Raw genomic sequence first — 24,799 nt, 5'->3', positions numbered from 1 at the left:
AACAACATCTAATTACCTCAAAAAGATAGACACAAACTCCTAAACCCAACAAAAAGTAAATGAAACACAACAGCTAAGTTCCTCAAAAGCCCTTAACCCCACAAACAAACCCCATCCACCAAAACCCAAACACAACTATCTTAATTTCCCTAACCATCTCAGGATCTCAAATCACTACAATGGACCCTCCAGGTTTGGAAGTCTGAGATGCTGCAAGGCTGAGCTCCAAATCAGTTTCCATAGTTGATCTCAAATCCTATAGAATGCTTTCTTATAGGATCCTCATGACTGGGAACAACAGTAGACATCTTACCTTTTCCTCTACTTCTACCCATAACAAATTTAGTGAGTTGATAAATGGATTTTTTTAGCTTAGTTCGTTGTCATTTTTTCTTCAATTATTTCCTAAAATTTGTTTATGCAACTATTTTTTTTTTTTGGGTAAAATGGTTGAAGCTCTGTTCAGTTAGAGAGGCTTAGAGCACATCAAAACAAAAACCAAATCCAAGTTTTAGATCGAAGCTTACCTCTGTGTTTAGAGAGAATCTACAGGAGATCCAAGATGATTTAATCAGAAATAAAACCTTCAATAAAACAATAAAAAATGTTCTTAAAAGATCAAACAAGATATTAAACCTTACATTGACCGGAATTCCATCTAAGAAATCCAAAATCACTAAAATTCAAATCTAGGGATCGAAGACGTACCAAATGCAAGGATTCTCAGCCAAAAACGATAGATTTCTACCTCAGATCCACAAATCAAAATAGCAATACTAGCTAAACACAACCGATTGACTCCAAACGCAACGATCTCAACCAAAAATTAGCAAATCAAATCAGATCTAACTAAGAATCGTGTAATAGGGTTCCAAAATCATAAAAAAATGATAGATCGAAGAGGAAATTGAAAGAAAACAATATCTTACATGGGAGACAAAGGGTTTTCGACAATCCCAACCTTAGGTTTCGCAGATCTTAGACAAAGAATCGATCGACGCTAAGAAACGAAAAGGTTTTCGCTCTGAAATTGATAAATCTTTGCCAATCATGAGCTCGTCGAGAAGCGACTGGATTTTCATAGATTTCGAGCGACTTTTCCTTTCTCTCGTACTCTTCCGTCTTTCGTTCTTGTAAGAAGGAGATAATGACCTCTTCAGTTTGGTTCAGGTTAAACCGAGTGGATTAAGATACAAAAACGGTCTCTAATATAAAAAACGGTTTTAACCCGTTTTTTATTACAAATGGCCAAAGTCCGTTTCGCCCTCTTGTTCCAAAATAGACATTTTCTTGTAGTGACATTATTTAATTAAAACAAAATAGTTAGATTTAGACTGCCTTGTGATGCTATATTTCACTTAACCATCTTGTTTCAATAAAGCATCCAATTCTTAGCCTCAAAATCAAAGTTATTGTGTGACTCATCTAGATGCTTTCAAATCTGTTTGCTATATCTTCATTTTTTTTTTTGGTGAGCAATCAATACTCCATATATTGGATGTTATAATATTCCTTAGAGTTGATTCTTAGCGACAAGATCTTCAACATGGGAAGACACATGGAATGGCCCAAGTCACATATGTCAAGTCTACCATCCCCGCTATCTTACCCGGATACTTTGTTTGAAAATTGGCATAATTCCAGTTATTGTGTTGTTGATACTGCAATTAACTTTATAGGAGATTTGGTTGTGCAAATAATTGAGGAGTTTGAGTAATTCAACAAGTACATTTGGACATATGTGAACCACAATCCGATTATAAGCAGATTCTTATATGCCCGACAAGTACCCATTCAAACTCCAAAATGAGACACGATAAGCAAAGACCTCGTGAGAAGGGGTTTTTGCAATGTGGATCCAATAGGGAATGGAATGTGATGGGCTTAGGGGTGCGCCTCAATAGGGCGACTGAAGGAAACAATCAGATCTCAGAAGCCACATCTTGTAGGTCTTGCAAGAATCGAAGTGGGCTCATCTCCTACTTGGGTGTTCTCGGGTGTCTATGGTGTTTAGAGGGCGATTTCAATGCCATCAAATTTTCTTTTGAAAAGGATACAAGGGTTGAGCCAATCTCAAAATTGAAGGAGATTTGCAATAATGGGGAATGAACTCGATCTTGGAGTTGCCATTTTTACCTGGTTGGATAGATTTATGGTGAACTCTAGCTGGCAGGACACGTTTGCATCCATCATTCAATTAACAACACTACAAGAAAAATTAGTTATCACAACGACTTTTAGTGACGGTCAAAGTTTGACCGTCGCTATATAATGTTTATTTCGCCCAAGTCACTCTAGCTCTTAACTCATTCACTCACTCTCGCTGATAATTTGTCCGAGTTAGTCTGAAACTCTCGTTTTCGATTCCTTCATCCTCGTTGTCTGTCGTCTCAAACGAAATCAGTCACTCTCTCTCGTCTGAAACTTGAATGTCACTCTCTCTCTCGTGTGAAACTCGAATGTCACTCACTCTCTCTCATCTGAAATTCGAAAACGAAGCCTCACTCTCTCTCTCACATCTCCGTTGATTGCTTTAGTAGAGAAGGAATCGACACTCGAAAACGAAGCCTCAATCACTCTCTCTCGTCTGCAAATCGAAAACGAAGCCTCTATCTCTGTGGATCTCTCTCTACCTCTCTATCGATCTCTCTCTCTCTTGATCTCTCAAATGCGTGAGGGTTCAACTAAGCAAATCCGATCTGATTTCGACCTCGAAAATTTAGGTATTTTTTCATACATATTTTGTTAATTTTTCTCTTCAATCGATCCCTAAACCCTAGATTTTTCTACATATTTTATTTTCCTGTATATTTTGTTGATTTTTCTGTTTAATCCTAATTTATATAGTGTTGATTCAAATTTTGGTTTGATTTCAAACCAAAATCCCAATTTCTATGATTTTAATTCAATTTTTGGTTCAATTTCAAACTAAGACCCTAATTTTCTCATTTTTATAGCTAACTAATATTCAATTGGACAAAATCAGATTTCAGGAGACCATCACTCCCCAATTTTGCTTATCAAATCTCAGAACTCACTCAGATTATCAAGTTTACTCTTAGATCTGTATTAATTTTTTTATTTGCTTTAAGTTCAGATTAACTAAGTTTGTATGTAATGGGTGGAGGGAATAAATTTGAAGTAAGTTTCATTCTGTAAAATATTTTTGTGCCAATTTTGTAGGAAAAACAAATTTAAATAAGTAATGTAATAGTTTGCTATGATCATGTATGTACTCCTTGGCTTCCTTAGTCTTTTGAATTTTTTTATTCCTAACTGAATTGTGGTTTATTTCTTTTTGATGAATTATTAAATTGGTTGATGTTGAGTTGTTTGAGCTTTGGTTAAAAAGATTCTTAATCATATAATCATATTTTATTTGGATAATTAATATTTAAATTATAAAATATTAACCGAAAAACATTAATTATCCCAATGATTTGACATTTTAACGTTGAAGATAATTTTTAGGGTCATAGTCAAAATTTTATTTTGACTAAGTGGTTTGTCAAACAGTGAATGAAAGAAATTGCCACGTGTAACGATAAATAAATATAGAGTGCTGATATACTAACTAGGAAGTCTTCACTCGGTCAATACTCAATTGACTTAGCATGGATACAGAGTCATACGTGTTGTTTAATTAATAACTATATATATATATATATATATATATATATATATATATATATATATATATATTATTTTTTTTTGTAACTAACCCCTTTTTAACTCCGCCAATGTAAAATTAAATATTTTACATTGCCGGTCCCAAGCCTGGAGAAAGGATGAGCGAAAAGATAAGGTATTGTTTCATATTTCAAGACATAAATAATCAGGTTTTGTAGATATCTGAATTTTTTTTTTATATGCAGCAAATCTTCGTAGTGTATGTAGCTTTGAAGGTCTCCAGTCGACAACAAAGGCAGTGGAGCAAAGATGAGATCAGGCTTGTGGTGATGATTTTTTTCTCTTTATGCTTCTTTTTGTTTTTAATGTGTGTCCTGCTGTGTAAATATGAGCTTTTGATTCTTATATCAATGTAAACTCATAGATATGTTTAAAATTGAATGAAATCGAACCCACCCATGAACCCATTCTTCTGTAGCTAATGTGGCATCTAGTAAGCAGCCTGTGGCACACACTAATCTTACTTCTGGTAGTGTTTCTCAGTCAGCTTCATCACAAGTTACTCAGGTATTTCTTCTATTTGATTAACATTACTTTAGTTTTCTGTTTTGTAATGAGCAAAAAAAAAAAAAAAAATGATGGATACTTCCCTGAATTTATGATACGAGTGAGATATCTTTATAATGATTGTGATGCCATTAATTCATTGAGGTCTATTTAACATTGTACATGGTATAGTCCTTTGTCTTCCATTTACATGGTAGCGACAGGAAGGATCAGGAATGCAGGTGTTGCTTCATAAATTGTGAAAATTTGGAAATTAGCCCCAAACTCAGCCACTAAACTTGTGTGTACTAATGTCTGCCTATTCTCGTACAAAATGCTCCAGGAATTGATCTTTAGATCATTGTTTGAAATGATGTGTTTCCAGGGTAGAAATGCTACTGGCTCAAGTCAAGCTGCGGATCAATTGCCTGTTAGGAAGGTTTCCACTATCCGTAGCCCATTAAAAGTTGCTTCTCCCATTACTAATGTTTTACTCGACTTTGGATCAAATGCACGTGGATGGGCAGTGGTGGATAGGAAGATTTTCCTGTAAACTATGCTAATGCCAAGTTCTTTGTAATCAAATTGTATAGTGAGGATGATGTGCATAAGAGCATTAAATATAATGTATGGTCAAGTACTCCTAATGGGAACAAGAGACTGGAACTAGCGTATCAAGATGCACAAACAATAGCTGCTGGAAATCCAAGAGGCTGTCCCGTATGTTCTGTTCTTTTCTGTGAGTTTTCTTATAATCAATTTGGGTATTGCTTTTTTCCATCTTTGGTTTTGTTTTAAGCTCTGCGGATAGGGATTCTTTCCAATGCAGGTTAATGCAAGTGGGCAGTTTTGTGGTGTTGCAGAGATGATTGGCACAGTTGACTTTAACAAGGATATGGAGGGAGGTGAGGGTGTGGGGGCAAATGAGGAGAGAGGTGAGGGAGTGGGGACAAATGGGGCATGTAATTAGTTGAAAATATAGGGAAATTGGAGGGAGGTGAGGGTGTGGGGGTAAATGGGGAGAGAGGTGAGGGAGTGGGGACAAATGGGGCATGTAATTAGTTGAAAATATAGGGTGTCTCAAAGTTCTGTGGGGGCAATTGCCCCCACCAGCTGCTTACTAGGTCTGCCCCTGCAAGTTTCCTTGGTTCAATTTTTGTAATGCATAAATACAATGTAATTTCTTTTCTAGGGTCACGGAAGAATGAATATTAGGGTTTTGGGGTCTTGAAGGCTTGAATGAGATATAAGGGGGAAAAAAAATATCTCGGGCTGTAGTTTAAGCAAAAATGATGCAACAAAAGAAAATAACGATCACACATAAGAGAACACAGAAAATTTACCTAGTTTGACAGTATGTCTACTCAAGATCAAATAAATCACAATATTCTTAAGCAACCTTAGAGATTACTTGCTACCACACACTGAATAGATGAAAGCCTTCTCTCTGTTTTGAACTATAATCAACTGTCCCGAAGAATATCCAAAATTCCCTTATTTCAATATTGTTGGGTTTTGGATTGGATCTCATACAGTTCAGATTAGAAGCATTGCCCCCGAAATCTTAGTGAAGGCCAGACCCTCCACACCCTTGCATAATCCATTGAATATGATAATCTTGTGTTTTTATCTTTTATTTTTGTTGCCTTTATGATTTGGTCTTGGATTTCATGTTGGCAGTTGTATATTAACAAATCAACTCTCATTTCCTACTCTTACAACTAGTCCAAGTTATTACTTTCCTTTTTCTTTTTATCTACTTCATTGTAAAAGGGATAATTATTGTTATTTCTTTATGTTAACCATTTGCATATAATATCACTCCCACCCCTGAAAATACTTTGCTAATTGAACTATTGTTCACCCATTTTTATTTATTTATTTTTTTCTATTTCATATAAACTATTATTCAAAATGGTAGCTTGGTATGGGAAGTGCACTTGAGACACTATGCGGGCACGCCTTTGGTGCTGGACAGGTCTTCATGCTTGGCGTCTACATGCAACGCTCTTTTATAATTCTTACAGTCACTTGCATCATCCTTACCCCAATGTACATCTTTGCCACACCTGTCCTAAAGCTTCTCGGGCAAGAAGATTATATTGCCAAACTCGCTGGAAAATTTGCAATCCAAATCATTCCTCAAATGTTTTCCCTTTCGATCGCTTTCCCTTCACAAAAGTTCCTACAGTCCCAAAGCAAGGTTGGGGTCCTTGCATATATTGGGTTTGTGGCTCTGATATTTCATGTAATTTTACTTTGGCTCTTTATCTATGTGTTCGGGTGGGGTATTTCTGGGGCTGTTGTGGCGTACGACATCTCGGGCTGGGTCGTGGCATTGGCACAGGCAGCTTATGTTATGGGTTGGTGTAAGGGTGGGTGGAAGGGATTTTCCTGGTTAGCCTTCAATGAGATTTGGGCATTTGTTAGCCTCTCCTTGGCCTCTGCTGTGATGCTTTGTCTAGAAATTTGGTATATGATGGTTCTAGTCGTTCTTACCGACCACCTTAAAAATGCGGTGATCGCAGTTGGCTCTATTTCCATCTGGTGAGAAGATATCCTTAATTTTTTCCAATTTTGAGAAAACTATAGTATAATTCATGGTTGATGCCCAGATATTAAATGTTTTGGATTGTCTTTTTGAGATGGTGGGATGGATTATGTGTAAAAGTTTAAATTAAATTATAATATTTGGATTTGGATTTGGGTGTGGGTGTGGGGGCATGCAATTGCAGGATATTTGAAATTGCACCGTCGGCACAGAAGCTGTTTTCATTCTTGAGAGATTCAGATGTTCCTGTTGACAAGAATCCAAAGCTCAAACCTCATGCTATAACTGTCTTTGTCATGGTCTCTCTCTCTCTCTCTCTCTTACATATCTATTGACAAGATTCAGGTTTGACTCCATGGCTCAAGCTAAGTTTCTTTATATAGAGGAACAATTAAGTATAAAAGTAACTAGGTATTTTAACACATTCAAAGCTCAAACACTAGTAGACTTAATTCGTTTTTAGTAAGAATCTTGATAATTTGACTTTCCCACGTGGCAAACTCAATCGACTATCCCAATGTGACAAGTTTGAAAACAGTAGATTTGCGCTCCTCAAGATACAAGGCTGTACTTTCCTATAAAAAAAAAGTGTATCTTGAGAGAACAATGTTTCCTACGGAGTGCAAATCTACGATTCCCGAACTTGTCAGGTCAAGTAGTCAATTGAATATGTCACATGGGGTTGTCAGATTAACACGACTCTTTTGGTAATTTAAGAAACAAACAGATACTTTTTTATAAATATTAAAATATTTAACCTTCTTTTAATAATTTTTCATATACTTTAAAGAAAATCTCTATTAGCACATCAACCTTGAATGGCTGGTAATTAGATTGTGTTAAGTAATGTGGAACTAGATCCTCAACATTCTAAGAAATCTTGTTTATTCTTATGTTTCAGGTGCAAGCCCTTAGGAGTCTTGAGTTCTACATCTGCTACTATGTTTGGGGTGACTTTCGACATAGGCAGACCACTTGCAAGGATAATGCTGTGTATGTCACATTCAATTTCATCATAGCTACAATTCCGTATTGGTTCCGCTTTCTTCAGGTTGGTCCTTTTTTTTTTTCCATATTTGCTTACCATTAACCTCCCTATTGATGTGTTCACACTCATGATATTAGTTCATTCTGTTGTAGTGTCTCCAGCGCTTGTATGAGGAGAAAGATCCAATGCAGGGATATAATGGATTGAAATACATGTCAACTATTGTGGCTGTGGTTATGAGGACTGCTTATACTCAGACCAATAGCAAGTCAAATGTTTGGTTGGTGTTTGCATGGATCACCTCAGCCATTGCAGCGATCGCGAGTACATATTGGGATATTGTTATTGATTGGGGGCTCCTACAGAGGCGATCAAAGAATCGTTGGTTGAGGGATAAATTATATGAGCAGTTACCCAGCCAGCCATGTAGCTGACATTATAAGATGTTTACTTTGAATAGTTTTGGAGAGAAATGTGCCATATGTTTATCGAAAATTGAGGAAGGAGAAGAGATCAGGGAGTTGAAATGCAGTCACTTGTTTCACAAAGACTGCATTGACAGGTGGCCACAGTATGATTGTGCCACGTGTCCATTGTGTAGGAGGCCGACGTTAGATGAAGATATGGTGATCTAGCACAGTTCAATGCAAAGTCTGCTAGAAAATAATGGCGATGGAGAGTTGGGTTTGTTCCTTATATATTTACATCACATCACACTTCAGTATTTGTAAGATATTTTGTTTTAATTACTCAATGTCCATTAATTTTTGTAACGTAAAAGTAAAATCAGTAGCTCATCAAGGATGTCTGGTGGGAATTTGTATCACAGTCCGGTAATAGGTAACAATTTCAAAAGATATTCAGCAATGCTGATGTTTGTGGTCAAGGTCATCAATTTCAAAACATAGGGGTATCTCCAATATTCTGCAATACATGAGGGGCTGGTGTAAAATTGAAATTTTTTTTTTCAAAAGCTTTTACAGCGACGGCCAAAACCGTAGCTACAGATCACAAATTTCTTTTTTAAAAAAAACCCTATAGCGACGGCCAATATCGGCTGTTGCTATACCGTCGCTATAGCCCTATTTTACTGTAGTGCAATCCCAAATCCAGTGTCAGATCATTCTCCCATTCTCTTCGAAGCAGGGATTCTGTATTCAAATTAAAAAATTATGTTTTAGCTATCTTGAATTGAAGTGGAATTTCAGTTAGTTTTTGACCATTTGTATCCTGAAGGTACTAATACATATTTTGCTTTCCAAAGTATAGTCCCACATAGTAAAAGACGAAAATGTCCCCAAGTATATATCGGATGTCTTGTTAACTTAAATTAGTCCTAGACACAAGAGAAACTAGGCTATTTTTAATACCCCTTTGAACTCACCATGTTTCGTGGACACATGTGCTTGGGGTTTTTGATGTAAAATCTCTTGTAATCCAAGATAACAAAAACCAAAGAAAATAATTGTTTTCATTTGAAATCAGTAAAGATTTATATTATTATTTACCAAAAATAGCTCTTAGTAGTACCATTTGAACCAATAAATCTTGAGATACTAATCCCTATAAATCAAATAAGTCCTATAGACTTAGATTCCCTTTACCTTTTCTAGTAGATGAAATCCTGCTATTAGATATATAAAAGGATAGGCCACTGATAGACAAAGTCCAAAGCTGGTGAAGCTAAAGCCCCAAAGCAACTTGATAAACAGAACATGTCCATGAGACATGATTGAAAGGTCTAATGTACTTATTTTTTATATTTAAATGTCTAAAGAAAAGCAATAAAAATCATAAGATCAAAACACAATAAAAAGAACATACAATAAATTATAATCAATATTCAGATGCCCTAAAATTAAAATTAAACACGTCCTTGGTGTCGCTTTTACAAGCGAAACTCATCCCTTCTCCTTCACATTTGAAATTGAAACAAACTACTATTATCAAAGAAGCAAATTTAACTAGAAAAAACAACCAACTGTCTTGTTAAAGAGAAAAACATTGCAAGTGACCATTGGAAAGGTTGAAGATGACCTACAGAAGCTGCAAAGAAAATAGAGAATTAATTAAACTGCAAGTTAATAGACCTTAGGCTTTGTGATCATATAAGAGGGGGAAAAAAAGGCAAGTGAGTGCTGAAGAAGAGAACCTGTGATGGTTTGAGCCAACTGTTTCAATCTTGGCTGTGTTTGATTGTCTCAACAATAGTAGGAGGGCCATCGTTTACCTGCACTTGAAACCTTTTCAATCTGAATGTAAACCTCATCATCTCTTTGGAAAAAAATTTGACATCCTCTACACGTAAGTGTAGGATATGCAAGTAGTTCAAGGACAACAACTCAGCCAATCTTGCATTACTTCCATCTTCCATTCCCTCAGTCTCCCACCCCTTAAAACTATCCTCCATGTACAACTCTTCTAAGTAAAACAATCTTGATAACTGGTACCTTGGGATAGTTTCAAGATGGGTGGTGTGTGATAAGTCTAATAACTTCAGATTGCTCAATTCCCTTATTTCTTCAGGCAACCTTTGTATGAGAGTCCTTCTTAGAGAAAGTATTTCGAGTTGCTTCAACTTTCCAACTAGAGATATATCTAGTAACGGATTATTCCCTAGATTGAGTGTCCGAAGTTTCACGAGGCACGAGAATGATGGTGGTAGTGATGAAATACCAGTGTCCTGTAGATCTAGAGTCACAAGAGATGTCATTCTTTCGAAAAAGCTTTTAGGGATTTTCTTCAGAGTAGAGTTCCTTGACAATGATAAGGACAAGAGTTGGGGACATTTAGATTGATCCGAGACGAGTTTATATATTTTATTACCCATTAGGGACGTTCTCTTGCATGCAGGTTTTAAAAAAATCGCGTCCCATATTGTCAATCTCAAGCCCGCCTTTGTAATAAAACCATTGTTTTCTTCAGATGCAATTGATAGGACTATATCATAAACGACACCATGCATCCTTACATGCCCATCTCGATCACCTTTTAACAACAAACATGATGATATAAGCTTATCCAATATTGCATGCAATCGACTTCTGCCTTCATCTATAGTGGAGACATTTCGAAATAGCTTCTCTCCCATCACATATCTCATCAATTCTTCCTCCTTAACATTGTGATTCTTAGGGAAAAAACAACAATATAACAAGCACCATTTGATTTCTTCACTTTCCAAGTAATCATAACTAGACTGCACCGACGAGAAGACGGGCAACTGGCTATTGAAATAGGTAGACTTCTTCAAATGAGAAACTATAATCTCCAACAAATGTTGCTGCCGGTACATCTTAGCTCGCATATTCCTTCTAACCGTAACAATTGCCAAGGGCAAACCTCCACATTCATTAACAGCCTCCCTAAACAATCTTTTCGAAGAGGTAGAATCGACAACTTCAAATAAATTCTGTTGAAACAAAATCAATGAGTCTTGCTCTGATAGTCCTTCAACTTTGATGTTCTTTTGGGTTTCCATTCCATTACAAACATCTTGGCTTCTTGTTGTGATTACAACTTTGCAATCCACGTGATTATCTCCTAAAGGGATTCCCACCATAGCTAAATCCAGTCTCTGCCATAGATCATCTATGATTAGAAGTACCCGCTTCTCTTTTTTCAATGTTTCTGATAACCATTCTGCTCTTAGACAACTGCATTGCTCCTCATCAACTTCTCTCATCCCCAATAGCGCTGCGAAGTGACATTGAATATTTTTAAGGTTTGGATTTTGGGACACCTTATGCATCAAAATCACATCGAAGAGAACACCTCTTCCCACTTGTTTCACTACATTTTCGATCAAATAAGTCTTACCCATCCCTGCCATACCATATACCCCAACCATATGAATGTTTTCGTCCGTCAATGCGGTCATGATTTCCTTGGTAACAGAATCTCTGGATGAAAAAGTCTGGAAATCAGAATTGTGTAGAAAGGTGTAGGAAGTTGCAGGTTCTGATACTGAAGCGCAGGAGTCACTAAAGCTTTGACCTTCAGACAGAAGTTGATCCACGACGTGGATCATCTCTAGTGCTTCTTTACCCAGATGATGACGAGCCAAATAATGCCAACGACTATTAGTGATCTCTTCAGCTTTATCAATAATTTTCTTTGCCTCGTCTTGAACCGAGATCACCTCATCTAGCCACCATTGAACTAGTGGTTTGGTTAAATATCCATTCCTACGGCCCATTTGGACCAAATGTTCTACTCCCTCTCTCATACTTGTTAAAAAACTCAATTTTTCTTTAAGGATTTCAACATTTTTCTCGCATAAGATCACGAACCCAATGTGAGAAAGAATAGAACAATTAATAGTTTCAGCACAACGATGAGCCATCAAGGCTGAGTGTTCTTTTTCACTTATTGAGACAACAGAACAACAAAGAAATTATTAGTATACAAACAAACATGCAGAAAGAAAGAAGAAGAATAAGAAGATGAAGACTTACTAGGCACAAAGGGTGTTGTAGTCTTGTTGTCCGTCGAAGGAGAGAGAGAGAGGGAGAGAGAGACGTCTATATGAAAGAGAGGACGTTAAAGGAATAACACACAAAATTAGAAACAGATATCTTTTCTTTGCTTTTGTGTTATAAATTAAATTACCTATATCAACCGAATAGAAGTTTTCTATGTTTAGTTTACTCCATTTTATTCTAATAATTTATCCTCATCATCTACACCAACGACCATAGTTGTAAAATCTGTCCTCCCTCTCCCATAGAGAGTTACTCGCCCATATCATCTCCTCGTAAAAAAGTAAAAATCTTAGGGTAGCGTTAAAGGCACCCCACAGTATAGCAGGTAATTTTTGTTGTTGTCTTATATGGATTAAAAGCTTCAAAATGAGCTGATTTTTTGTGAGGATGATCTCTATCGTAAAGAGATCTTCCTCATAAAAAATTAGTCCACTCCAAAACTTCTAACCCTATCAAAACAAGTTGAAGAATTGTAAATCGTTTGATATTTTTGTGAATCCCTTTTGATAAGAGTAGAGGTTTTAGAATGAACTGATTTTCAATGAACAATAAAGATCATCCACAAAAAACATCAGCCTATTCCAAAACTTTTAACTCATATAAGACAAAAAAATTGGCTATGGTGTGGGGGTGCCCTTGGTAATAATTCGGGTGCCTTTAACACTGCCCATCATAATATTTTTTTTAATTAACTAATATAAATACTTAAATTATTAAAAATTGATATTTTTAAATTAAAAATATAAAACCCAGTTGACTCACCAAAGTCATGTGGGCATCATTCATGGACGAGCGAAATTTCCAATGTGAATCGCTTTTCATATACGTACATCCCTGATGCACAAATTTTTTTAGACCTTTAATTAATGGGTAATTATAAAAGAACCCCTCAAATTGATAAGGGTAACCCATACCATAGCCGGATTGTTTTGTCTTATAAGTTTTAGAATGAGCTGATTTTCGTGAAAATGATCTCCATGATGAGGAGATCATATTCACAAAAAATCAGTCCATTCCAAAATTTCTAACCCCATCAAATCTGGTTTAAAAAAAATGGACGATTTACGACTCTTGAACTTGTTTAGATGGGGTTCAAAGTTTTAGAATGAGTTGATTTTTGGTGAGGATGATCTCCTCATCATAGAGTCCATCCTCATCAAAATCAGCTCATTCAAAAATTTGTAATTCATATTGTAAGCACCTCATTTTTGCCTAGACCGAGTCCGAGAGCACCAATGTCCTTTCGAGAAAGGATTTGACTCAAGTCAATGTTCAAGTGGTCGCAAAGACCTTACGTGGAACCAACAGATAAAATGACACATGTGATTTTAACTTGATATGGAGGTAACCAATAGCTAGGCTTAATTTTTAGCCTAGCTGAAGGTTATCAAAGGCTAGAAGAGACAATTGTGCACTATGGAGGTTACCAAATCTCACATGCCCAAGGTATAAAATGACCTTGAAGCCCCATAATGAACAAAATAGAATCACATTTTATTAAAGGACTGTACTTACAATGCAGAAGCTATCTTCCATTTAATAAAAAAAATTCTATGAGAGTTCTTTTCTGATGAATTCCAAAATTTTCTTATCCTTTAATTATTTCACGTTGCGTCAATGATCCACAAGAAAATCATTCTTCTTGGGAATATTTTTCTCATCTTGACAGAATTCAAATTCTCACACCCAAGCCCCAAGAAAATAATTGTTTTCTACCAAGGTAGGAAAATCCTAATATTATACTCTCCAAAACTATTAATCAAACTTTTTTTTTTTTGTTTACATTTTGGTAATGTGCACATTCAAACACTTTCTGATAATAAAGTCTACCTTAAAAATATCATTATATTATTTTCTGAAAAGAAAATGTTCGTAATTGCAAGAGCTAAATAAACACGCGACGGAATGCACCGTAAATTGTTATCTTGATGATTGACATTCAATGTCGTTGATCATTCCTTAACGTTGCATAATTGATTGGGTTCGTCAAGCAATATTTAGATAAAGTGGAATGTTTGTAATTGCAAGGGACAAATACACACGCGACGAACGGCAAATAAATTGTCATCTTGATGATAGACTTTCAATGATGTTGATCATTCCATTTGACATATTCGAGGCGATTGTTCCTTAAGGATTAGATGATCCATTTTTGTTATCATATTGATTTATTGTTTGATCAACCCAATAAGGTATAAAGTTAGGTGTAACGTACCAACCACTGTGGATAGAGTTGACAACTCATCTTGGTCCTATCAAAATGCACCTTGAAGATATGGGAATGCTGCATTTAAATTTGATATTTAAAAATTTACTAAATTAACCAAGATTCCTATAGAAATTAATGTGACTTTAAATGGCAAGTCTCTCTCTTTTGGTCTATATGTACCCTTCGTTTTCACTATATTTTTGCTCAAAGTGAGTGATGAAAATCTTGTTTTTGTGCTTTGTCGATTATGACGCCTGTAGCTTTCTTTTATTCTTTTGAGATCTATATATCTGTAAGATTTTTAGAAAGTGTTAAGAGATGTTCTTGTTTGGTCGTTGTTTATGACATTTCATGGAGAAATGGCTCCAATTCATATGGCCAACTTGCTTTGAAGGGTGGTGATGAACATAAGAGGTCTGTGGCACACTTGACTCTGTATATGTTATCCGTACTTCTTCTCAGCCTTGGCCATGAAGGAACGGTTTCAAGAGAGGCTTCCCTGTTAGGTACAGTGGTAGTTTCGTAATTCTGTTCGGAAAAGCTGTTAATAAAAAATAACAGTTCTAAACGTTTTCTGTAAGAGTAAAAATTATAAATTTTCTCCATTTTCTTTTCTATTATATATTTCTCCAATCAAACGTGAAAGTTGAAACTAATCAAAGAGAAGTATTGCTAATTTTTGGTTTTTGTTTTTGTTTTTTTTTTGTCCTTTTCTGACATTAAAGAGATTTTCAATATTTCTGCTTTATTGTTAGTTTTTGGTTTTGGTTTTTTTTCTTGATCACAATCTTTACCCAAATCTCAGATATTTTAGGATATGTATGGAAATGGAGGTTGGCACAAAGCCTGAAAAAGCCATTATTTATTAAAAGAAAGATCTATCTGTTTGTTACGCTCGGCTGCTGAGGCTCATGGACGAAATGAAGGGTTCCGAATCTGATCCTTCTCACTCGGATGTAAAGGCTGAGATAACCACTCTCCAGCGCATCTCCACTGAGTTGGATGAGAAAGTGAGTGTTAGTTAACAAGTACATCAAAATATCTATTTTATTGTTCAACAGTTAGTAATTCTCACTTTGTGCTTGGTTGCACAGCTTTTACAACTACAACAATTTGCCTTACAACCAACCCCTCTATCCTCGGAAGACATGGAAATGATTTCGGCCAAATCAATAAGTATCCTGAATAACATGCTTCCAACAGTGTCGAACTCTTCAGAAACGAGTAACAAAAACAATGGTGGACACTCCAACTGATTCTTCCGCTAAGACAGGTGCAAGTGCCATGCGCAAGTGTGGTAGGGAAAGGTATTAAGAGAGCACGTATAGGCCCAGGCAGTGCAGAAGCTGACTCCTTATCCAAATTATATTGAAGGTTTTTCTAGCGGCTCATTCCCCAAAGGCCGCAATGACAGCAATCGCAATTGTACCCCCCAACTGTACAGTCAATACATGTGTAGTTTCTTACCCAGATTGAACTTTCTACAGTACTGTGATTTTTGAGTTAATGAATATGTTTTTTTTTTTTCATCATCATTTGTATCTAACAAACTTCTACAACAATTAGGATTCAAAATGACAAAATTAACAAACTTCTAACTCAGATTTAAAATGCACATTTAACCCTTCAATGTCTTCTTTGTTGATACCTTGTCCTACATTTCCATATATGCTAAACTAAGTACTTGTTGAATTCTCATGAAGTAACAAAAAATGTGACTTCAAAATAAATTTAGAGGATCAATAGTTTTTTTAACAGACCCCAAATTGTTGGAACAAAGTTTTCGGGGAGATGATGATGTTGTACACATCTATCATTACAGCAAAATAGGGCTATAGCAACAGCCGCTATTGGCTGTCGCAAAATCATATAGCGACAGTCACACTAGCCGTCAGTGGTTGTCGCTAAAAGCTTCCTTGCTGTATGTTTTACCGACGGCCAACCATTCCCAAAACCATTGCTATACTTTAAAAGTCTTTGGAATTATAGCGACAGCCGCTATTTGTTTTACACATGCCCCCCCACCCACACATGTGTTGCTGAATATTGGAGATACCTTGACCCCAGCTACCAACATGAAAAGACCCAAATGCTCCTTGTCTTCAACTTTCATAAATCTAACTATTTTCTGAATCAGCTGCTTTTATTCTTTGAAGTCATTTTCTTAGAAACAAATATCATTGATTCAAATTACATGAAAAATTAGAAACACGAAGATGAAATTATACAAAATCAATAATTCGAAATTTTGAAAGAGATTAATTAAATAACATAAAGATTGATCATAAAGATGATCAATCACCTGAAAATTCTACTTGGTCTCAACCACTAACATCTTTAGCTGATGCACCATTTCCCCCCGATTCAAAACCAAACAATTAAGAACAGAGTGAGACAACTCAATTGCTTGTTAGCATGATTGAGATCCTACGATGTTCCATCCTTGAAATACTCTTGACTCAAGGTTGCTTCATAGAAAATATACGATTCTGTCAAATAATGAGACTCGCTTATACTCTCAGCATCATCTCTTCTCTTCAATTCTTCATCTTCCATGGAACATCAACAACAACCACCCATATTGTATTTTCTGTTTTTCATCATCTCTCTTTTTCTTCTCTTCAGTTTGATGGTTAAGAGATTGAAGAAAACAAAAGCAGATGAGAAATCAACCCAAACCCAAACCCTTCTCTCCTTCTTAAGATGCTCTCTCTTCAACCATTAATAAAACCCATCAGACCAATAAGACAACACATCCCCTTGCTTTTAGAGATCCTATCCTCCAATCTACCCAAACATGTATTTGAAGCATGTCATTATTCTCAAAAGTCAAATGTCATACCTGAGAATATTTCTATTTTTTTGCATGCGAGAATGGTAATATCCTAAAAGCACATTTGAAAAATTATCAGAACATATGTAACTACCCAATTAACTCTATATAGGTGACTAGGGCCTAGAAAGTTGATTCTAGGGCCTTATTTATAGAGACATTTAAAGTTGAAAAATGCATAAAATCCTATAAATAGACAAAATATGTTGATAGTCCATTATTATTATTGTTTTTAAATCAATTATGTATTTTCGGACTAATTATGGTTATTTATGTGTAATAGGTCAAAATCGCGAGAGCCAAAAAGATAAACTAGGACAAATGAAGTGGTGCATTGCAATCCAAGACCCAAGACAAAGTTGTAGATGAAAATTCAGGTCCCTTAGACCCACAAGCACCATGACGCCATGAACCCCTTAGGTGGTGTGGTGTTATCAACAATTTTTCCTTGAGATTCGTATATCAATAAGGTGGCATGATTCATATTGAATCAAATTAGATTTTTGAGTTTTTGTAAAATATGGAAGTAATCCAAATTCGAGATAAACCCTAATTTGGTCTCTATAAATAAGATATCAGATTAGAGTCAAATCATCTCTTCTCCTTGGAGATCATCTTACAATTCTCTATCTTTTCTTAGGTTATAGTTTTTAGGTTAGTTTCTACGAAAACTTTTTAAACCGAAGAATTACTTTGCCAGAATAAAGTCAAGATTAATAAAGATATTTTTCTCTTCCCTAATCTCTTATTCTTTAATTTTTATGTTATTTTTATTATGATTCATGTGATTTGTGACTAGACATTCGTTAGAGAGGTTGATGAAGCTCAAACAAGATCCTCAGATAGTTATTTATTTTGATTGTGGTTGAATGTTACATTATGACCAATTTCTTAAGTAGTAATCATTGAATAGAATAATTAGTCTCAAAATTTTGATAGTTTAATCTTAGATAAGTTCAAGTTAAACTATGCTTGGTTAGAGATTCAGTATTTTACCTTTGATTTCGTCTTATTAAATATTATCATAGAATTTTGGGATTAATATTTGGATTAACATACTTCATCTTTCGATCCAATAGCATTAACTTTATTAATTTGATCGAGAAAATAAGAAATAAATAAATTGATAAGGTAAATTGTTTTGGTGGAGATATTGTTTCTTGATTATGGTACACTTAAGATTTCATTATTTAAATATGATTGGGTCGATAACAACAACAATGACAATAACGGTATCACAGCTGATGACTTTGGTTTCACGATAGTTGGGCTTGGTAGATTTTATTATAAAAATGATAATTTTATTTTTCATTACCTAGCCAAATAAATTTTTTTTTTTAATGTAGAAGACCAATTTAATTCAAAATATTTAATTGTTCTATCAACTGCTACAAAAGAGTATCTTATCAATGTTAATGTCGTTGATGTCTTCAATGAACTTCAATCTTATACCAATGAATTGCCAAACATGGAATCATTTGATTTAGCTGATGATGATGAATTTATATAATCTTATATAAGAAATGATTGTAACAAAATGTGGATCGATTCATAGGCATTTTTAATGCATGTATTTCTTTACATTATAATTTTTATTCTTTATGATTATTTTAATATCCATTCATTTTAATTGAATCACACTTTGTATCTAATTGTTATTTCAGAAATCGATCCATCTCAAACTATTATCAGTTATGGAGAAAATAAGAAAATAGTTGTAGTTCAATAATGATGTCAGAATTGGCTAGGTGTAATGATAGAAAACGACTTGAATACGATAGAATGTAGGTTGTAATAAGACTTAATGACAAGAGTTTCAGTTTATACCTTGGGTCATTGGCACTCTAGTATGCCCTTATAAGTATTGAAAGTTAAAAGCAAGTGCCTGCATCAGTCAAAGACAATATGGAGTATTTTATAAATATAGTAAATATTTTAAATCTAAGGGATTTCAAGAACAAGTTAACAACAAAGTACATCATTCCTTACATGAACGACGAGGAATATGAAAAACTTCGTAATATTTCATATAAATCCCAATTCATCTAAGAAACTAATTGAGATGAATTCGTTAAGTCTAGAGTGACAGAGGGGTTTCAACAGCTTCGAATGATTCAAATTGAAAGATAGTCTCATAATGTTTACCCCCATCGCCTTAAAAGAAAATGTTATTTGGGCTTGATAGAGAAGATGATAATTGCCTTTCAAAGTTTATCATTTAATTTTTTTAAATTTTATTATAATTAATTCAAGTTAATTATATTTAATAGAAAGTTAATGATGAGCTTTCATTGGAAGAATCAGTTGCGCGATGGAAATTTTGGAAGAAAGCTCTCCAAAATTCAAAGGGAGATTATATTAATGAACCCATGAAGCTAAAGTGAAATAAAATTGTGAGTTGTCTTATATAATTATCTATTTCTTTAAGCTTCAAAAATTTATATCAATATTGAATCTATTAGCATTTATTCATAGGATGAGTTATTAAAAAAATCTGAGGAGGGTGGCTTAAGCTCATAGGGATCCATTGATGTTTTTTCTGTGATACTAGAGACTCCCGAGCATCCCAATCTGGTCCAGGGGTTGGGATGATATGTAACACAAAGCCAATACTTCTAGATTCTTCGTAAAGGATCAATGACAAATGTGATCGAGCTCGAGGAAAATGTGCTTGCATAGGTTGAAGTATTTAATCATTATAAGAATATAATGAGAGGTAATGAGAAGAGGTGAAAGCTAGAATGCAATGTGTCTGGGTTGAAAAAAAAAATTCATGTGTCACCTGTTGGTTCAAGAACACTTGGTTCTAATACTAGACAATTGGAGGTAATTCATTTCCTTTATACAAGCATTTTTCTCTTATGTTAAGTATGACATTTAATGCATATTTTTTATTATTTCTATTTTGGTTCAAAGTGAAAAAGGAAGAAGAGTCGATCTGACTTCATTATTTGGGAGCAAACCAACCTTATGATCTATTTCGTAATAGGCTTAGGTAAGGAAACAATGCAAGATGACATTAGATTAGTGGAAGATCATCATTGTTGCTAAAGGAGCCTATTGTGAGAGGCTCGTAAATGAGTCTGTGCATAGTGAAGTATTGACGGACGGACGCGTTTGCGTATCAATATTCGTTGTCATAAAACCATATCCCTCATACTTGTGCCAACAAAAAGATGAAATCACTACTGTCATAAATTCTGTCGGTAGTTTCGTTGCTTGGCCATGAGATCTATTTATAATAGACTTGGAGGTAAATATGAATTAAGTTGTGCTTTGGTAGTTAAATATTTACGCTCATATATCTCTAATATATATTTGAATGTTTGATATAATAGGAAAACAATAATTCTGATGATGACGACGACGAAGATATTGTGAAATTTCACACGCCTATATCAAAGAGATCTACAAATGAAAATTTAGAAATAAATTTGAATCAAGGAATTTTATGTAAAGCTTTCCTGTTACTTCAACCAGTTGAAGATATGTTGGTTATATGCAAAATGGAAAAAATATTTATCAACATCGTAAAATAATTTATAAGGTAAGAAAACTTTTGTTATTTAATTAACTTTAGTTTTCCATTGTTTTAAATATTATTTTATTTTAATTTTTCCATTTTTTTTTTTCTGTTATTTGCATGAACAAAATATTATATTGAATCATGATTGCTTTACTTCATAAACTCATATACAATCAGTACTCTTCTACAAATTAACAAAGAGAAAACATCTAAATACCTTAGAAATAAATTAGTGGAATGTTGGTAGAGGTTAGTTTTTATTTCAATATGTGTTGGGTATGTATTTTTATTAAATATATCGTTATTTATAATACTTAAGTATTAATGATAATCGATTTCATTACCGATATATGTAATATATTTAATTATAGTTGGCATTAGATTTTAATTGTATTAGACATATCAAATAAGAAGATTTACAATTTTGATCTTGTTGGAGAACCTATTTCGCCACGCACGAAAACATTTATTTTAAAAAAGAAAAATCGAGTTTTACCACAACAAACATATTATATTCCCATTTGGTCATTTTCCTCTACATGCCATCTTTTGCGACACTTATACTTATCATCTCTGTCGTTAGCTGTTATAATGGAATTCAACTTTGTTATCCTCATTATCTGCCACTTATTGTCTCTATTGTTAGAGGTTATTATTATAGTGGGATTCAACATTGTTATCCTCATTATGTGCTTTTAGGGTCATAGACAACTTGTAATTTAATATCGAGAATGTAGTAAATGTAAGCTTGTAATACCGTTCCAAAGTAGTATTTTTGTTGAGATTTAAAGAGAAAATTGGAGAGAATATTTTTTGATGGAAGAGGTTTTTTTTATTATTATTGAACTCAACTTGATTTTTTTGGTTGATACAAAATGGTGAGAGAACATATCTATTTATAGGACTCTATAAACAATTCTAGATACACCATTAAATGATTTAGATTATTCTAGATAACTCCTATATACCAATTAATAAATAAGTGTTTTAGAAAATACAAGCGTATTTTAAGAGACTCTAGTAAATAAATGAAGATTCTAAAAACTCTAGTAACTACAAGAAAATTCTAGAGACAATCTATAATAAATCAAGTTTATTAATTCAACACCTCCTTTGAACTTGATTTGTGACTCTAAGAATGCTTTGTAACTTAGTAAAAGCTTCCTTCTTGAGTGGCTTGGTAAAGATATTTGCTACTTGGTCTTGAGACTTCATGAATTCCAACCTTTAGACACCCCATCTTTGCATCTGCCTAATTTGACAATTCATCACCTAGTTATCGTGAATTCCTAATGATGATCACAAAGAACTCGAAGGCTTGTGAGTACTATCCCTGATTCCCTCCATTTTCAATCTTTTCATCTCCCTTACTCGTTACGACTCGATATAGAAATTTATGCACGTTTAGGATCGCTACACCTTACACCCGATTTAGCAAGCATGTATGTTTAGGTTCGCTACACAGTTCGATAACCTAAAGACTTCGTTACGTTAGGAAAACATGATTTTGAAACTTAGAAATAATCACGTCAGGACTGAAAGAAATTTCACACAAGAATTCGTAAAAATTTGCAAAAGTCCACAAAATGACGAAAATACCCTTCATGAATTTCGGACCTTCGAAAGACCTCGAAAGTACCTCCATTGTATTCAGAACATGATTTCGAGCCTAACGAGACCCAAATCGACGAAAACAGAGAAATTTAGGAAAAGTCGTAAAATGACCGAAATGCCCCTCGACCTCCAAACTCAACTTAGAGATCTCGATCCTTAGGAAAATATAATAAAAATTAAAATCAAATTAAAAAAATTAAACAATTAAAATTTGGTTCAAAATTAAACAATTAAAATCAAATTCAAAATTAAACAATTAAAATTTAAAGTCTAATAAAAATCAAATTCAAAATTAAACAATTAAAATTTAACCTAATAAAAATCAAAGTAAAAATTAAACAATTAAAATTTAAAATCTAATAAAATAAAAAAATTAAATTCAAATTTAAAATCAAACAATTAAAATTAAATCAAATAATAAAAATTTAAGTAACCAAATTTAATCGATCAACCAACAAAACCAAAATCAAATCAACTTAAATTAAAAATTACATAACCCACTAAAATGAAAAATCAAATTAAAAAACTCAAAATTCAAAACAAAAAATCTTAAATAATTGACCAATCAAAACGAATAAAAATCCAATCGATCGTGCAAAACGAATCCAATCGACAAGAAATAAAAAATCAGTGCTAAAACCAATCGACCATACGGGACTACTAGTGCGCTGCGAGTAGTGGGGGATCACCCTCAATCATTCTCTAAAAGAGAAAGAAAAACAAAAGACTTAGAAAGAGAAAAAACGAAAAATAGAAAATTCGTTTCTATTAAAGAGAAGACGTCTTCTCTTTTGAAGGGTGGGGAGGGGGGCGCTTAAGGTCTGTCATCTTCTTCTTTCTTCACGCTTTCTGCTCGGATGGTTGCTGTGTTAACGCTCCAAGCCTTCTCATCTCTCTTCCCTTGACTGCTCTTGGACGTTTGAACCTGCCCCTTCGGCTGAACCGACCCCCATCTTCATTCCCTCTCTTCTCCTCAGCTCCATCTCAGCTTTATCTTTTCTCTAACAGCTTTCAACCCAGACTCCTCTCTCTCACGTTCAGCACAGCCCCCCATTTCCCTCTTCTCTCCCTCATGTCCTCTTGGACAGCAACCAAGAAAGGAAGAGTGAGGAAGAAGAAGAAAGAAGGAGTTTCTCCTTCGTCTCTTTCTCTGCACTCTCAGCCCTCTCTCTTCTATAACTCTCCTCCCTCTTTATCACACCCTCTGTACCGCCCAACCCTTTCTCAATCTTCACCTCTCTTCAACCAGCCCTCTCCCCAACGTCTCTCTGTAATTTCTCTCTCTGTTTTGGGCAGCAACAAAAGAAAAGGGAAAAAAGAGAGGACAGAAGAAAGACTCCTTGCTGCCTCCATCATCCCTAACACTTCAACCTTCATCTTCAGTCAGCATCTTAGTAGCCACTTCTTTCAGCCGTCGTCTTTTCCATACACAGTACAATCGTCCCTCTGCTTGGGCTTTTCAAGTTGATTCTATAACATTGTTACAGTGCATATCCGAGCGTCTGTCTCTGTCTTCGTCTCCTGGCAGCAGATCCTCATGAGCCTTTGGGTCCTATTTGAAGGAATCGGCTCTCGTCGTCTGTCTCTATAGGTAAGTTTTATTTTATTTTATTTTTTTTAATCTGTATTCTTATTTTTATATCAATAGGATTAGTAGATTTTTTTTATGCATTTTGCTGTTTTCTTTTTTTTTTTCCTGTATATCGATATGATTAGGAGCATATTTAGTTTACATTTTTTTTTATTCATTATTTTAGCATATTGGTAGGATTAGAAGAGTTCTCCTTTTTTTAATATTTCTCTATGTTTTTATTTGTTTTGCATCTCAATAGGGTTAGGAAAATATTTTTTTATTTATATGTATACTTGTCTATGATTTTTTTTATTTGTCTTGGCATATTGATGAGGACAATACATATATATATTTTTTAGGGTTTTTTAGGCTTTATTCATTTTTGCACGTTGATAGGGTTAGGGGTTTCTTTATATTTATTTATTTATTTATTTTCATATTGATAGGAAGAGGAGAATGTTTAGGTTTTATGCTTCTTTTTTTTGTTCATTTTTATTTTTTTTATGTTTTGTTTTTATTTTTATTTTTTTTGTTTTTTTGTTTTTTTATTTTTATTTGTATTCTTTGCATGTTAGTAGGATTAGGAGGATATTTTGTTTATATATATTTTTGTATTTTTTTTGCATATTGATAGGGTTTGGAGAATTTATATATTTTTAGTTTTTTTTGTTTTATTCATTTTTTATATTGATAGGATTAGGGGAATAGTTTTATGCGTCGCTCTTATTTTTATTTCATTGTATGTTAATAGGATGAGGGGATTTTTTTTAGAATGTGACAACTATTATGCTTGAATTGGATTTTCATGATTTTCAAACTCTCTGTATTATTTTCAGATTTCTCCA

At 34.3% G+C, this 24,799-nt stretch overlaps 2 protein-coding genes across 11 annotated transcripts; one reads left to right on the top strand and one right to left on the bottom strand.

Annotated features, from left to right (window-relative positions):
• The first annotated feature begins 2,328 nt into the window (after positions 1-2,328).
• On the top strand, positions 2,329-8,304 carry LOC147386829 (protein DETOXIFICATION 34-like). Of its 10 annotated transcripts, XM_086423489.1 has the most exons (8): positions 2,329-2,723; positions 3,876-3,956; positions 4,109-4,197; positions 4,562-4,915; positions 6,098-6,723; positions 6,912-7,026; positions 7,629-7,778; positions 7,868-8,304. In XM_086423489.1, the coding sequence occupies exons 5-8, from the start codon at positions 6,104-6,106 to the stop codon at positions 8,147-8,149; spliced, it is 1,167 nt and encodes a 388-aa protein (XP_086279615.1). In that variant the 5' UTR covers positions 2,329-2,723; positions 3,876-3,956; positions 4,109-4,197; positions 4,562-4,915; positions 6,098-6,103; the 3' UTR covers positions 8,150-8,304. The 10 variants fall into 10 exon arrangements, with proteins under 10 accessions (XP_086279615.1, XP_086279616.1, XP_086279617.1 ...); XM_086423490.1 differs by lacking the exon at positions 4,109-4,197; XM_086423491.1 differs by lacking the exon at positions 4,562-4,915.
• Positions 8,305-9,891: 1,587 nt separating this feature from the next.
• On the bottom strand, positions 9,892-11,595 carry LOC147386828 (putative disease resistance protein At4g27220). The gene has a single exon (XM_086424628.1). It carries the CDS (start codon positions 11,593-11,595, stop codon positions 9,892-9,894), a length of 1,704 nt encoding a protein of 567 aa, XP_086280754.1.
• Between the last annotated feature and the right edge of the window lie 13,204 nt (positions 11,596-24,799).

This window comes from Akebia trifoliata, chromosome 14, assembly GCF_017979445.1.
Source record: "Akebia trifoliata isolate Shusen 1 chromosome 14, ASM1797944v1, whole genome shotgun sequence".
Taxonomy (NCBI): Eukaryota; Viridiplantae; Streptophyta; class Magnoliopsida; order Ranunculales; family Lardizabalaceae; genus Akebia; species Akebia trifoliata.
The sequence above is the reverse complement of the archived record's forward strand: the minus strand, read 5'-3'. Positions and strand labels throughout refer to the sequence as shown.